Source organism: Podarcis cretensis (assembly GCF_951804945.1).
Source record: "Podarcis cretensis genome assembly, chromosome: 7".
NCBI classification, from domain to species: domain Eukaryota; kingdom Metazoa; phylum Chordata; class Lepidosauria; order Squamata; family Lacertidae; genus Podarcis; species Podarcis cretensis.
In genome coordinates, this window is record NC_137176.1 from 69942324 (window position 1) to 69956290 (window position 13967).

Genomic DNA, 13967 nt, shown 5'->3' on the forward strand with positions numbered 1-13967 from the left:
TGGCCATGCTGGCTGGGGCTGATGGGGGTTGTAATCCAGTATCTGCAAGCATCATGATGGCTGTTCCTTGGATTAGAAAATTGGCTATGGAGAGGGAACCTTTAACTCTTTCCCTTGCCTGCTCTGCCCTGAATCCTTTAGTGTGCACGAGGACATCCTAACTGGAAGCTATTTGAGGAAATTCAAAAAGTGCTGCTGGCATTTTAACCTCCATATCTTAGGTATCATTGACTATGTGCTATCATGGTCATGAGGGAATAAAATGTGGACACTTCAGGAGGCTAATTAGATGGTGAGACTTTTATAGTCTTTCTGCAACACTTAGTGGGGTTTGAGGTGTCTTAGAGTATGGTGTGTAAGTGTATGAGTTAAGTCTGAGCCCTGAAAGTGACATGTTCAGTCCAGCCCTGATTGATGGAGGCAGTGATATATTGAAATAATTCAAAGTTTCATCCATGCTTTGTAATGCGATATTTAATGTTATTTTTCTGTATGATAAAATTTATTCATGATAAAATTGCACTGTTATGTTAAGCTCCTCCTTTAAGCTTTTTTTATAAATCACAATTGATTTATATTCCCTCTCCTGTTTCACTTTTGTGAGTGACATTCCCACACCTCCACTTCACCTCTGTGACTAAATCCCACCCACCCCTTTCTTTCCTTGCTGGGTTTGTCACAATCTTAAAAGGATTTCACATCCTAATTAAGAGGAAAGCCTAGTTTGTGTTAGGTTTGTTTAACATTGGGGTTGATGTAATACTTAATTGCAGAAGTGAACAGTACATGCAATCCTGTGACCCTCTAGCAATTGAAAGACCCCTAACCATTACATCTACACCACCTCTTTGAATGGAGGAAGGGTGTTGCAGAAGTAAATAGAGTGAGCAGTAATAAGTTGGGGCAACTGGAGCATTAAAACTAGCTGGAAAATACCCAGAAAATTCGGGGATTCAGTGTTGGGCATTTGATCCTTCATAATTATTTTTTCTTGGTTTCGTTTTGTATAAACCTCGCAAGCAGACACGATTTGAATACAAAACTGGATTCATTCTTAAACTTAAATGCTAAGACTTTGGTGGGCTGTGAAATCTGTTGGCAGAAGGGAAGCACTTAAATTAGGAGATCACACATTTCCGTTTAGTTAACTGAAGGGCTATTGTTTGTGTGTGCCTGCTGTGCAGTGGATGCTTGAACAAGGATGCTTTAGGTGGGTGAAGAATGTTAACTAGACATGAAAGAGCGCAATATTAAATCTGATATTTCCCACAAGATTTGGAGTGGGGGAAGAACTTTTTCCGGTGTATTTTTCACATGCTGGCAGTAATCCATCAAAACAAGCCCAACCATGCTGTTTTGTAAAGATTCTGTTTTTGTCCTGCATACTAGTGACCACAAGTTTTTATTCATATTGATGCAGAGCACATTGTACTGCTTTCTCTTTTGTGTATCAACATCTTCATCCTTGGGAGCTGGTGAAAGGCACCATCAGTGATTAAAAGCAGAAGTATTTCTCTTATACAAAACTTAGGCAAAATAACTTTTAGCAAAGGCAGCTTTTACAACTCAATAAAGTATGGAAACTATAAGATGCTTGGTTCAGGAAAAAAAGGGGGGAAGTGTCCCAGAAATTCAGGTATCTTGTTGGGGTTGGTTCTGTCAGCAGTTTGCATACATAATAAAATCTACCCATTCACCACAGAAAAGGTCTAGTTTGCTCCCAAGGCAGTCAGACCTTTCGTGCTGTCTTTTCATACATTGTGAAGACAGAGAGCGCCTTCCAAGGTTTTCCAGAACCATATGATTACTAGTCTGCCATCAGCATGAACCCAATCAGCTCCTTACTTTTAAGATTTTTGTTTTGTCCATCTGAGATGTTTAGCAAAGTCAGCATGGAAATAGAAAAAGAGCTGGTTTAGTGATCATGTTAATTTGCAATAACTCTTTCCCCACAAGTTTGCCACAGAAGGGTATTCCAATCCCAACAAAGTTAGTAATATGGCAACACTAGCAAATCGGAAACAGGTTTTTATTTATGTAAGATAACTTACATAATTACTGGGGTGTAATGCCAATGATACACAGATTTTTACATCGTTCCTGTCAGAGCTGCCTCCAGGTCCCAGCTCACAGAGGACCAACGCTAGGCTGTAGTTATGTACAAAAGTCTTTATTGAGATTCAGTCTCCATTTCAAAGCCGCAGCGTGCAGCTCTACGTCCCGACCTTAGACCGGCGAAGTCCTGTCTGAGTCTCCTCCCCCTCCACACCAGTTTAAGACTCTCGCTTTGCTCCACCTCTTCCTAAATTCCTTTCTCCTCTGGGCCCTCCTGCCCGCTAGGGTCTCATCCTTCCTGGACTCCTCTGACGCTGACCCTGACGATTCTTGCCCCTCCTTCCGGCGGGCTTTAGGACCTGGTTCCCTATCCGGGCTACCTTCTGTGCCGCTCGCCTGTACCTTTGAACTTGGCGCGCGCGCCCAGCCTGCAACTTTCCTCTTAACCGTTAACTCGCTCTCCGATGGAGGCGTGGTCCACCCTGACTCATCTTCTCTCGCTGGTGGTGCATGTGTGGGCTCTGACACCTGGGACTCCTCCCCCCCACTACGCTCTGGTGGGGAAGCTGGTCCTGATTTGCAACTGCTGCTCTGGGAGTCCCCGCTGGCCCCTTGCTTCTGGGGTGTCTCCCTTGTGTCGCCCCTTGCCCTGCCCATCAGCGCCCCCTTCTGTGAATCTTCCGATTCGCTGGAGAGGCTCATGGAATCTATCGGGCTGCTGTCATATTCTCCTACGCTGCCCTCGGATTGCTCCCCCTCGCTTTCCATCTCCTCTCCTCCCTGCGCTCCCGCTGAGTCCCTGACATCCATCCCCCCCTCGAAGCCCCCCCTTCCCCCCTCCCCCTCTTCTGGCGTGGGTTCCGGGTGCTCCAATGCTGTGGGGGTGCATGCCGGATACCGGTCTTCCCCCCTGGCATGCTGCCAGTCCGCGACGGGTACATCGACGTCGCTCTCCTCCGCTTCCATCTCGTTGCCGGCGTGCTCGAAACCAGGATCCTCCCCCAACCCGTCCATGCCCCCTTGTTCCCCCATTTCCTCTGGGTAGTCTGCGTGCCAGGGCCCTCTGAGCAGTCTCCTGCGCCACTCCTCCTCGGGTTGAGTGTCCCACCAATAAGAGCGCTCCGCACCCAAGTCTGAGACCGACCCCTCCAGCGAGGTAGTCTCTGGAACCGTCCCCTCAACCGAGGAGAACCCCTGAAACGTACTGGCTGAGAGTGTGGGGGTGAAAAGATATTCATCAAAATAATCCTCCGGCATGGGCCTGTGTGGGAAGAGTGCGTGGAACTCGTCTTTGAGGTAGTGCTCCTCCACCGCATAGTACGGCACCCAGCTGTTGGCGCTGGCCGGGGCACCTTCCCTTGCGATGAGATATTCGACTCCCTCTTCCCCCCATCTCGAGTCCAAAATCTCCGTCACCTCGTTGACTGGCCCCGCCCTCGGCGACCCCCCTGTCATGGGTGCATCTCTAAGCGGACTGGGAGCTGTCCCTGGCTCCTGAAACCTGTGAGGTGCCTTGTAGGGCGTTAGCACCGATCTATGAAAGACCGGGTGCATTCTGGAACCCTCCGGTAGTGTCAAACGGAAAGCCACTGGGTTGATCTGTGCCTCGACTAGGTAAGGGCCCAACTGCTTGTGTCCTAGCTTCTTCTTAGCTAAGGATCTGGCCGGCACTGCCTGGGCCGCTAACCAGACCCAGTCCCCTACCCGTATGTCCTCCCCCACTCTTCTGTGTTTGTCTGCTTGCATCTTGTATACGTGTTTTGCTAGATCTAACTGTCTACGGAGCTGTTCATGGACCTCCTGTAACTCCTCTGCCAATGCCTCTGCTCCCTGTGGCTCCCCCTCCCCCTCTTTCTCTAAGCCCGGGAAGGTCCTGGGATGTCGCCCGTGGTTGGCAAAAAACGGTGTCACCCCCGTGGACACGTGTTGTGTGTTGTTGTAGGCAAACTCGGCCAGGGGCAGATAGTCCACCCAGGTCGAGGGCTGCTGGTTGGCGTAACATCTCAGGTACTGCTGCATGATGGCGTTGACCCTCTCCGCTTGTCCGTTGGTCTGCGGGTGTCTTGCCGACGCTAGGTTGACCTTGACGTTCAGGATCCCCATCAGCTTCCGCCAGAAACTCGAGATGAACTGGCGCCCCCTGTCAGACAGGATAGACCGTGGCAGGCCGTGTACCTTGAACACGTGGTCTATGAACAGCTTGGCCGTCTGTTCCGCTGTGGCCACCTTCGCGCAAGGAATGAAGTGCGCCATCTTGGTGAACATGTCGACTACCACGAGTACTGCTGTTTTGCCCCTCGAGCTGGGCAGGTCAGTGACAAAGTCCAAGGCTACCCTCTCCCACGGTTCGGACGGGGTCGGTAGCGGTTCTAACAGTCCCGCCGGCGGTCTGTGGACTGGCTTGGCCCTTTGGCAGGTGTCGCACCTCGTGACGTATTCCGCGACTTCTCCCCGCATCTTGGGCCACCAAAAGTCTCTGGCTACTAATTCCACCGTCTTTTCCTTGCCGAAATGTCCGGCGCTGGGTGCGTCGTGTAGCTGTTGCAGTACTGTCGCGCGGAGTTCATCTCCCGGTACGTAGATGGCCCCCTTGCGGAGGAGCAGTCCGTCGCGTATCTGGAACTCGTCGTCCTTTGCCGTGCCGCTGCGCACCTCCTCCATCTTGGAGCGCGCGAAGGAATCTGTTCGCAGCTCGCGCCGTATCGCTTCCAGGTCTATTGTGGCAGAAGCGCATGCCCACGCCTTGGGTGCGAAAATGTGTTTGGCCGCTACCGGTGCTGCTTCCTCCAGATACTGCGGCTTCCTGGATAGCGCATCAGCCATGACGTTGTTGTCTCCGGGGATATATTCTATCCTGAAGTCGAAATCCGCAAAGAACTCCGCCCAGCGGATGTGTCTCTGGTTCAGGAACCGCGCCGTGCGCCAGTACTCCAGATTCTTATGGTCCGTGCGAACTTGCACCGTGTGTTTGGCTCCGATGAGGAAGTGCCGCCACGCCTTGAATGCTGCATGAATGGCCAGCAACTCTCTGTCCCAGATGGTGTAGTTCTGCTCCGACTTGCTGAGTTTCCTGGAGTAGAAAGCACACGGCCTCCAATCCCCTTGCGGGTCTTTCTGCAACAGGACTGCCCCCACGGCTCTGTCGGAGGCATCCGTCTCCACCCTCATGGGCTTGCTGGGGTTCACATGCAGCAGTTGTTCCTCGGAAGCGAAAAGACGCTTGAGTTTCTGAAAGGACTGCTCCGCCTGGTCCGTCCAGATGAACTTCTTCTTCTTGGAGCTGAGGGTGTCCGTGATGGCCGCCGTCTGCATAGCGAAACCCTTGATGAACTTGCGATAAAAGTTAGCAAAGCCGACAAACCTCTGGACCTCCTTCCGATTGCGCGGGCTCTTCCAGTCCAGTACTGATCGTACCTTGGCGCTGTCCATGGCGATTCCCTTGTCGGACAGCTTGTAGCCCAGGAAATCCACCTCCGTCATGTCGAACTGGCATTTCTCCAGCTTGGCGTAAAGCCTGTGCTCCCGTAGTCTTTGCAGGACTTCCTTGACATCTCTCTCGTGAGCCTCCTGCGATTCCGAGAAGATCAGAATGTCGTCCAGGAAGCAGACGCATTTCTTGTATAGGAGCCCCGCTAACACGTGATGCATGAAGGCTTGGAAGCAGTGGGAGCCATTTTGTAAACCGAAAGGCATAACCCTATACTCATAGGTGCCCAAGGGCGTGAACATGGCCGTCTTCCACTCGTCGCCCTCCCGCATGCGTATAAGATTGTACGCCCCTCGTAGATCCAGCTTGGTGAAGATGCGTCCCTTTCTCACCGTCGCGAGCAAGTCGTCGATCTTGGGCATCGGGAAAGCCGTGGGCTTGGTTTTCGAATTTAAAATTCTGAAATCAACTACAAGCCTCTTCTGGGGCGTGTCTTTTTTCTTCACAAAGAAAACAGGACTGCCCCCCACTGCTTTGGATTCTCGGATGAATCCCCGCTTCAAATTGTGATCTATGAACTCCCTGAGCTCTTGCAGTTCGTCTTCAGACATGGAGTACAGTTTTCCGGTCGGCAGCGTTGCCCCCGGCAGGAGGTCAATCTTGCAGTCGTAGGGTCTGTGGGGAGGCAGCTTGTCCGCTTCCTTCTCGCAGAAGACCTCCAAAAACGCCTTGTACTTGTCGGGTACCGCTTGCAGCATGCCCAGTTGCAGCTGTGGGTCATCCTCTTGCCCCTCGTCCTCCTGGTTAGTCATGATGCAATGTTCTGTGCAGTAGGAGGAGCAGAAGGTCAATTTACGCTGGTACCATGCCAATGCCGGGCTGTGCCTGTCCAACCAGCTCATGCCCAACACTATGGGCGTGTCTGACAGTTGGGTGATGTTGAAGCTGATGACTTCGCGGTGATTTCCAATGCGCATCACCATTGGCGGCGTTTGCTGTACCACCTGTCCCCCCAGCAATTCTCTTCCATCGACTGTCACTACTTTCAGAGGCATCGTGGCAGGCAGGAGCGCTATGCTATGTTGCTTGATGAAATCCACCCCCATAAAGTCTGCATTGCTACCAGAGTCAATGGTAATAGGCACTTCCATGGTGAGCCCATTGGGAAGCTGGAGTGTTGCGGTGAGCTGCACCACTGGTTTGGGCGGGAGGGGGTCTGTGGGCTGTAAGATTCCTGGGGACTGCTTCACTGATTCGTCTGGCTGGGCCCCAGCGGCTCTGCTTCCAGCCAGACTTCGTCGTTTCCCTGCTGCGGCTCCCTCTGCTGAGCTGCTTCTGTTACTTTTGCTGAGGCTGCATTGTGCTTGTGGAGCCTCTGGGGGCACTCTTTTGCCATATGCTGAGCACTTTCGCAGATGTAACACTTCCTGTTCCCTCTAGGAGGCTTCACCTTGGCTGCTCCTGGTGTGAGGGCTCTGGTCGCTGACTGAGCCTTGGCACCACCTATCTCCATCGGCTCCTCTCCCCCTCCCAGTGGAGGCGTGGATTGAGCGCGCGCTGAGTCTCTGGGGAAGAAAGGAGGTGCCCTTGCTGGCGTGCGTCCCCAACGCCCTTCATCTTTGCTCCAGGGACGTTCTTCTAGCCGCACACCAATCGTCAGCGCCTTCTGGACCACTTCTTGAGTGCTCCGTGGCCTCTCCCCCCTTGCGATTTCGTCTTTCACAGCCCCGTTGAGCCCCTCCCAGAACAGGTCCCTGACGGACGCTGAGTCCTTTTCCCATCCCAGCGCGTTGACCAATGCAAAAAAGCGGGAATGATATTGCCTTACAGTGGCTCTGCCTTGTTTCAGACCGTGAATCTCTTTTCTAGCGACATCTACATCTATTTCCGATAAAAAACAATCGTCCATCGCCTTAATGAAGGCTTTTGCGTTTTGGAGGGCTGGATCATTATCTCTCCACAGATTGCGCAACCACGCTTTAGCTTCTCCATGGAGATGCGTTAGTATGAAGCCTACTTTCTCCTGCTCATCTCTAAAGTCCTTCTCCAGCAACTTTAGCGCAAAAACTACGTCTGCTCTGAAGTTAGGATATTGCTGCAGACTCCCATCGAAATGCGACACCAGGCTCCCCCCTCTCTTCCCGAGCCCGATCCCTTCTGATTTGGCTGCCGGTGGCCCCTGTTTAGTCAACATTTCCAACCTGTTTTGCAGATCCTTGCAGACAGCATCTGATTCCTCTTCTCTCCTCCTTGCCGCTCGTATTTCTGCGTTAAGTTGTACCACGGCTTCTTGCAAAGCTGCCAGTCGTTCTTCTGTAGTCATCTTGTGCTGCTTTTGTGAGCTCGCGAAGCACCAATCTTCGCCCCTCGCTGCGTCCTCTCACGTTGCGAGGTTCTTTGAAATCTGAGACAGGACTTACTGTCAGAGCTGCCTCCAGGTCCCAGCTCACAGAGGACCAACGCTAGGCTGTAGTTATGTACAAAAGTCTTTATTGAGATTCAGTCTCCATTTCAAAGCCGCAGCGTGCAGCTCTACGTCCCGACCTTAGACCGGCGAAGTCCTGTCTGAGTCTCCTCCCCCTCCACACCAGTTTAAGACTCTCGCTTTGCTCCACCTCTTCCTAAATTCCTTTCTCCTCTGGGCCCTCCTGCCCGCTAGGGTCTCATCCTTCCTGGACTCCTCTGACGCTGACCCTGACGATTCTTGCCCCTCCTTCCGGCGGGCTTTAGGACCTGGTTCCCTATCCGGGCTACCTTCTGTGCCGCTCGCCTGTACCTTTGAACTTGGCGCGCGCGCCCAGCCTGCAACTTTCCTCTTAACCGTTAACTCGCTCTCCGATGGAGGCGTGGTCCACCCTGACTCATCTTCTCTCGCTGGTGGTGCATGTGTGGGCTCTGACACCTGGGACTCCTCCCCCCCACTACGCTCTGGTGGGGAAGCTGGTCCTGATTTGCAACTGCTGCTCTGGGAGTCCCCGCTGGCCCCTTGCTTCTGGGGTGTCTCCCTTGTGTCGCCCCTTGCCCTGCCCATCGGCGCCCCCTTCTGTGAATCTTCCGATTCGCTGGAGAGGCTCATGGAATCTATCGGGCTGCTGTCATATTCTCCTACGCTGCCCTCGGATTGCTCCCCCTCGCTTTCCATCTCCTCTCCTCCCTGCGCTCCCGCTGAGTCCCTGACAGTTCCCTTTAGTTACATGGAGATCAATGTTAACTGCTTACTACCCCAAGCTTGTTCCACGCTGAGAAAGTTAAGCAATTGATTTAAACATAGTGCACAGTTACTCTGTCATTGTAATTTATGTTGATATTTATTGAAATTTCCTATTGTCTTTTAATTTTGTTGTCCTCATTCTTTGATAAAAGATACTTGGAAGATATGATGTTGTAATTGTAGAGGATCTATAAATGTGATATCCTGCTTGTTATGTGCTTGAAAGAGTGATGCTATTTATAAATAAGCAAATAATAAAATTATGAATAAAATGCATGTACAGATAGCATCAATTTTTAAGGAATGTGGTATAAACTGAAGAGACTTCCTAGATTTGATAACCAACTGCTGAATTGCTATTTCAGGTTCTTTGGCACAATCGAAGCTAAAATCTCCCTCTTATTTGCCAAATGTTTTTGTACTAAATTATTTGAATGTAACCACTAGCTTTATGAAATGGTGGAATGCTATTGGAATAGTTTAAAAATCTGACTTTTCCACAATTGCTCATTTAGTTCAGTTCAACTAAGGCCTGTTGAAACTAATGGAATAAGTTAAAAAGGTAAAGGTACCCCTGTTACTTCTGATTACTTAGAGTTACATAGGTTTCAATAGAACCTGTGGTGACTAACTTTGGTTAGATTATGCTACTATGCACCATGTTAAAACAAACTTAAGTTCTCAAATGTATTCTATTGTCCTTTTATTTTTAAGAATCACGACCTTTATCAGTTCCAGTGAAAGCCATGCTGAGCTCATCTGAAAGCTGCAGCAGAAGTCCTGAGGAAAAGATGAAAGAATTTATTGGGGTATTGTGGAATGCAGTCAAGCGCCTTACACTTCAGGTAAGATGCTGATTGGGGGGCGGTGTGAGAGAGAGGATGGAATATTTGAAATACTTGATACTTTCTTGGATTTTAGCTTATTTTGAAACCCTTGTAAGATAAGTTCCCAGCGTTTGTTTATATAAGAAATGATGCAGCCAGTCTTAAGCACTTTAAGCCCCTTTGGTTGAAATAAGAGAAGAGTTAAGTATGGTCTTCTGCACATTGTCATGTGTGTGGTCACATGTAGCATTGACTGTGAGCTTTCTGCAGTGCCTTGTTTGTTTGTATATTTTGCACAATATCTCATGGTCATTTACAAGCAGCAGATTAGTGCTGCTTTTAAGAACTCCCATCATCCAAATATCCAGTCAGACTGCAACCTGTGACTATCTTTTGATTTAAAAAAAGAAATTAAACTTACAGGTTGTTGTGGGAACCCAGCAAACAGTGCTCCAACTCCAGTGTACGACAGACTTTTTCTCCATTGCATTTCCTGTTAACTTGTATTTGAAAAGCATAGATTTCCAACTACTACAGATTGCCTTGCTTATCTATATACTGTTTGAATGGGATGATTTGGACATTTAAGTCATAAATTCCTCTATTCTCAGCAGAAATTCTTGTCAAATAATGACAGGGTGTCCTCTCTCTCCCCCCCCCCCCCGCCCGTTGGGATTGTTGGTCAGGGAGATTTGAGTTCATGGCACTTGGGTGCCTTTTATCATTCATTTCAATTTGAAACTAACAGTGCATTTGTACCTGGGGGCAATAAAGTTACAAATCTAGCTCCTGGTAAAGCAAATTGGTAATCAGCCTCATGAATGCATCCCTCCTTAGGCTTAAAATCTAGAAGACAGGATGCATGAGGAAAAAGGAATGGGAGGAGAGAAAAAGCCAGCTGAGGCACCAGATATTAAAGTTTTACATTCCTATAGCACAGCTATACAGTTCTGCCTATGCAACTTCTGGCTGTCTTGGAGAGCAACCCCTTCCCCAGAAGAACTCCCTGCCCCAGAACCAGATCTATGAGCAAAGCATGTACAGTGGTGCCCCGCAAGACGAATGCCTTGCAAGACGGAAAACCCGCTAGACGAGAGGGTTTTCTGTTTTGGAGGTGCTTCGCAAAACGAATTTCCTATGGGCTTGCTTCGCAAGACGAAAATGTCTTGCGAGTTCCTGCGGGTTTTTTTCCCTTTCCCCCCCTTTTTCTAAACTGCTTATCTGCTTATCCGCTAAGCCGATAAGCCGCTAAAAGCCGCTAAAAGCCGCTAATAGCGCTAATCTGCTAAACCGTCAATGGGCTTGCTTCGCAAGACGAAAAAACCGCTAGACGAAGAGACTCGCGGAACGGATTAATTTCGTCTTGCGTGGCACCACTGTACAGCACCCAGGCCAGGAGTTCAGGGCTGCTCGTGCTACACAATTCTTTCCTCCAGCTGCTGACTTGATGCTAGTTGGGATCATCAGCAGAGCGGGCTTGATAAAGTCCTCCTCTCTCATTGATGTCTACGGCAGTTCGTTGTTTTAAATACTGATTTAAGGGACTCCCTTGCTAACCATGTTTCAGGCTAGCAGCAGTTCTGTCAAAGTGCTTAACTGCAATTGAGGAGGGATTTGCTTGAGGGCAGTGGAATGCAGTTGAGGTGTGTAGGTGCCCAGTGTTCCTGATTCGCTAATCACATTTGCAGTGTGGTTGTGGAGCCAGTGTTGCATCTGTTCTGGCCCGTATTATAATGCCCAAGGTATTTTTCCTATTCCAACAGTGGTATAGCATTCTTGGAGTTCCACCATCACTAAATATAGAACAACAATCTGAGAAAACTTGAAAGCTGCCCTTCTCATTGTAGTCAGCCAGGGCTTATGTGGATGTATTTTGGCAGTATGGTTTGGGGATAGCGATTTGCAGGAGATTGATTTTATAGGATGACAAATATAGACTGAAAAGGAGTCCTGAGTTGTCAGCAGACCGTTGTCTTCATAATTTGAAAGCATGAAAGGGTTGATCTTTCTATTTATAAATAAATACATAAATGCTTAGAACAGAAACACCTGGAAAATTTAGTTTAGATCCAAGGCTAGTGTCTGCTTGGCTGTTTTGCTCACAATAGTGTCCAGCATGACAACTCCGTGAACTAGGCTTGTTGTAAGAAGTTATGATGTAATTTTAAAAATGCTGTTATGCAAGGGCTTTTTTCTATAGCTGCTAACAATTTCAGCGTAAACTTTGCAGTGTCTTTTGGCAACTATAGCATGAGGGAGGGAAGTGTTCACTTTGCATGTTTTCCTGGTACTAATAGCTGCTCAACTTATGAAGTAATGTAAACACAATTATTTTTACATGGTTGTTAATGCTTGATTTCATTGAGAATAACAAGGGTTCCACATTTTGGCATGAGTTAATAATGAGTAATAGTATGCTGAGCACCGACCAAATAACTCCACATTTTTACTAAGTTTCACATAAATACACTATTATCAAAATGTTCCTTAAGTACTTTATAAAATGAATCCTTAGTTACTTGAAAATATTTGAATCAGCCAACATGATTTGTATTAAATGACATATTGAAAACAAAATGAATTGGAGTTGGAAATATGTTGATGGCGTGGTGAATGCAGTATGGAAGGCTCTTAGCATCAAATGAAAAGATAGCCAGAACTGGTGCACACAGAGTCCTGTACTCTTAAGTGCTGTTTCCTGAACTGTCCATGTGTGAGTGGAATAGACTGCTACTCATGCAAAGGGACTTCCCCTTCCCCTCATCCCTTGCAGCGCTCCCCCTACAGCCTTAAAATCAATTCTGAAAGGTTGGGAGTCCCTCTTGAGCAGATTTTTGTAGTATACAGGAGGATGCAGGTAGAAGAAAGGAAGGTGAAATTCTTTGGCATAAGCAGAAGTTCACTTGTGCAGTTAGACTCCATCTTAACTGGCTATTCTATACACTTTGACAAATTATTCTCTTGGCTTCCCTCACCTGCTTTCTGATTGTGACACAATTCCTACTTCATTTGCACTCATAGTTTTTCTAGTAGAATGTCTAAACCCATCAAGTCAACCTGACAGGGATCTTTGCTGCAGTACAGTATAATATTTCCAAAGGAAACATTCCCATTTCCTCTGTGTGTGTTCATAAGATCAGCACAGAAAGCAAAAGCATATGCACAAAATGTGACCTTGGAATCAACTCTTTGCTTCACCCTTTGGCCTTGTTCCTTCCTTCTGCCTTGCATTACTTGCTGCTTACCTTGGTCCTTCCATACCTGTGTTCATTGATCTCTATGCTTTTGATCACTGGCACTGAATTCTTCTTGTTGGAGTTTCTGGAGATGATGGTGTGGATCATATTAGGATCTCTTGTGAACACCATCCAACAACTGGTTGTTGCTAATTTCTAGGCTGTACAGTGTCATAAAATCATAGGGTCGTAGAGTTGTAGAGTCAGAAGAGGACCCCAAGGATCAACTGGTTCAACCCCCTGGAATGCAAGAATCTCAACCAAAGCAGATGGTCATCCAACCTCTGCTTAAAAACAACTAATGAAGGAGAATCCACAACTACCCAATAATACTTCTGGGTCCTCCCTCACCCCCACTCCCCAAAAGTCCCAGCATAGATTTGTTTGAGGCTGGCAGATGCCAGAAAGCTGAGACGTTAAGGTGTTGGAGCTGATTATGGGGTTGTATAATAGATTGGAGTGGGGGGGGAGGGAATTGGTCCAAGGACCATGTTCCTTTACAGCCAGTCTTCCAGGGGCCATATACCAGGGGTGGGTGTGTCCAGAGGCAAAAAAGTGGGAGGAGCAACAGATGTGTCTCTTACCTTTTTAGTGAAGGATGTGTTGAAGCCATGCACCATTCAGAGGTTTCTATACATACATTTCTCTATCCTGGCAAGTAAAACATATTATCACTGTTGATGGACACATCCCATCCAGGCAAAGACACTTAAGCAAGAGATGTAGTCGGGCTGATGAGGAGTGTGGTGTAGTCAGAGGGGGTGGAGCCTGGTGAAGGGAGCATGGCTGGGGCAAGTGGACTGAGGGCCAGACAGGGATCCCTGCAAGACTGCATTTGGCCCCCAGGTGTGAAGTTTCCCATCCTTGTTATAGATGTAACCACTTTCCCTCAATCTCAACTCCAGTGTTTCATGAATTTTAAATATTATATTTGTCATAGATTAATATATACAGTCATTACAATTTAAAGTGTTTGAGAACATCCCTATTTTACAGTACACAATTTAACATTTAAATCATGTGGACATATGAAGTACAATTCTTACAAATATGAACCGGTGCAATAATTTTCTGGAAAGACCTTGTTCAAATCTTAGATGAGAGATGACTCATAAAATTACTGTGTTTTCAATATTTATTGTGTTTTTAATATTCTGTTGGGAGCTGCCCAGAGTGGCTGGGGCTATCCAGTCAGATGGGCAGCATACAAA

At 48.0% G+C, this 13967-nt stretch overlaps 1 protein-coding gene across 6 annotated transcripts in view; it reads left to right on the forward strand.

Moving 5' to 3' along the window:
- Positions 1-13967, forward strand: part of VPS13B (vacuolar protein sorting 13 homolog B) — a 398969-nt gene that overhangs the window by 197463 nt on the left and 187539 nt on the right. For all 6 annotated transcript variants that reach the window (XM_079984696.1, XM_079984699.1, XM_079984695.1 and 3 more), the window contains exon 22: positions 9408-9538. In XM_079984696.1, the coding sequence (XP_079840822.1) occupies positions 9408-9538 (131 nt within the window). The remainder of the gene's footprint in view (positions 1-9407; positions 9539-13967) is intronic.